Source organism: Coturnix japonica, unplaced genomic scaffold (assembly GCF_001577835.2).
Source record: "Coturnix japonica isolate 7356 unplaced genomic scaffold, Coturnix japonica 2.1 chrUnrandom510, whole genome shotgun sequence".
Taxonomy (NCBI): Eukaryota; Metazoa; Chordata; class Aves; order Galliformes; family Phasianidae; genus Coturnix; species Coturnix japonica.
Genome location: NW_015439898.1, coordinates 33,025 through 34,334, shown reverse-complemented (window position 1 = coordinate 34,334; position 1,310 = coordinate 33,025). Strand labels below are relative to the sequence as shown.

Sequence of the window (1,310 nt, the reverse complement as noted above, 5' to 3'; positions counted from 1 at the left end):
TCCAGTTGTGGGGGCCGGCTGAGGCGTCGTGGGCAGTTTTGGGGGGCTGAGAATCCATTAGATTCAGTTGTGGGCTGGGGGTTGAAACTCCACTTGTGGGGACCTGCAGGGTTGTGAGTCCAGTTGTTGGGGCTGAGCGTTGTAAAATCCACTTGTGGGGCTGAGGGTTGAGATTCAGTTGTGGGGCTGAGGGTCGTGGTCCCAGTTGTGGGGCTGAAGGAGGTGTCAGTTGTGGGGCTGGTTTCAGATGTAAGGCTGGTTAGAGATGTGGGGCTGGATGCTGCACTTGTGGGGCTGAGGGTTGAAGCTCCACTTGTGGGGCTGAGGGTCGTGAATCCAGTTGTGGGGCTGAGGGTTGTGGGTCCAGTTGTGGGGCTCAGGGTGGTAGCTCTGGTTGTGGGGTTGAGGGTCGTTGATTCAGTTGTGGGGCTGAAGGTTGAAGCAGCAGTCGTGGGGCTGAGACTTGTGGGTCCAGTTGTGGGGCTGAGAGTCGTAGCTCCACTTGTGGGGCTGACGATCATAGATCCAGTTGTGGGGCTGAGCGTTGTAGGTCCAGTTGTGGGGCTGAGGCTTGTGGGTCCAGTTGTGGGGCTGGGCGTCGTCAATGGAGTTGTGGGGCTGAGGGTTGAAGCTGCAGTTGTGGGGCTGAAGGTTGTGGGTCCAGTTGTGGGGCTGAAGGTTGTGGGTTCAGTTGTGGGGCTGAGGGTTGTGGGTCCACTTGTGGGGCTGAGAATCATAGATTCAGTTGTGGGGCTGGGGGTTGAAACTCCACTTGTGGGGCTGAGGGTTGTGAGACCAGTTGTGGGGCTGAGGGTCACAAATCCACTTGTGGGGCTGGGGGTGGTGGGTCCAGTTGTGGGGCTGAAGGTTGAAGATTCAGTTGTGGGGCTGAGGGTCGTGGGTCCAGTTGTGGGGCTGAAGGAGGTGTCAGATGTGGGGCTGGTTTCAGGTGTAAGGCTGGTTAGAGATGTGGGGCTGGGTGCTGCACTTGTGGGGCTGAGGGTTGAAGCCCCAGTTGTGGGGCTGAGCATTGGAGCTCCAGTTGTGGGGCTGAGGGTCACAAATCCACTTGTGGGGCTGAGGGTTGTAGGTCCAGTTGTGGGGCTGAAGGAGGTTTCAGATGTGGGGCTGGATGTAGAGCTGAAGGTCGTAGATCCAGTTGTGGGGCTGATGGTTGAAGATCCAGTTGTGGGGCGGAGGGTCGTAGCTGCAGTTGTGGGGCTGAGAGTTGTGGGTCCAGTTGTGGGGCTGAAGGTTGAAGATTCAGTTGTGGGGCTGAGGGTTGTGGGTTCAGTTGTGGGGCTGATGGT

At 58.0% G+C, this 1,310-nt stretch overlaps 1 protein-coding gene across 1 annotated transcript in view; it reads right to left on the bottom strand.

The window, feature by feature from the left end:
• Window positions 1–417: 417 nt before the first annotated feature.
• LOC107307207 (mucin-2-like) overlaps window positions 418–1,310 on the bottom strand; it is a gene marked incomplete at its 5' end in the record, with an annotated part of 16,312 nt that continues 15,419 nt past the window's right edge. Inside the window, one exon of the mRNA XM_032441712.1 lies at window positions 418–631. Coding sequence (XP_032297603.1) covers window positions 418–631 — 214 coding nt within the window. The remainder of the gene's footprint in view (window positions 632–1,310) is intronic.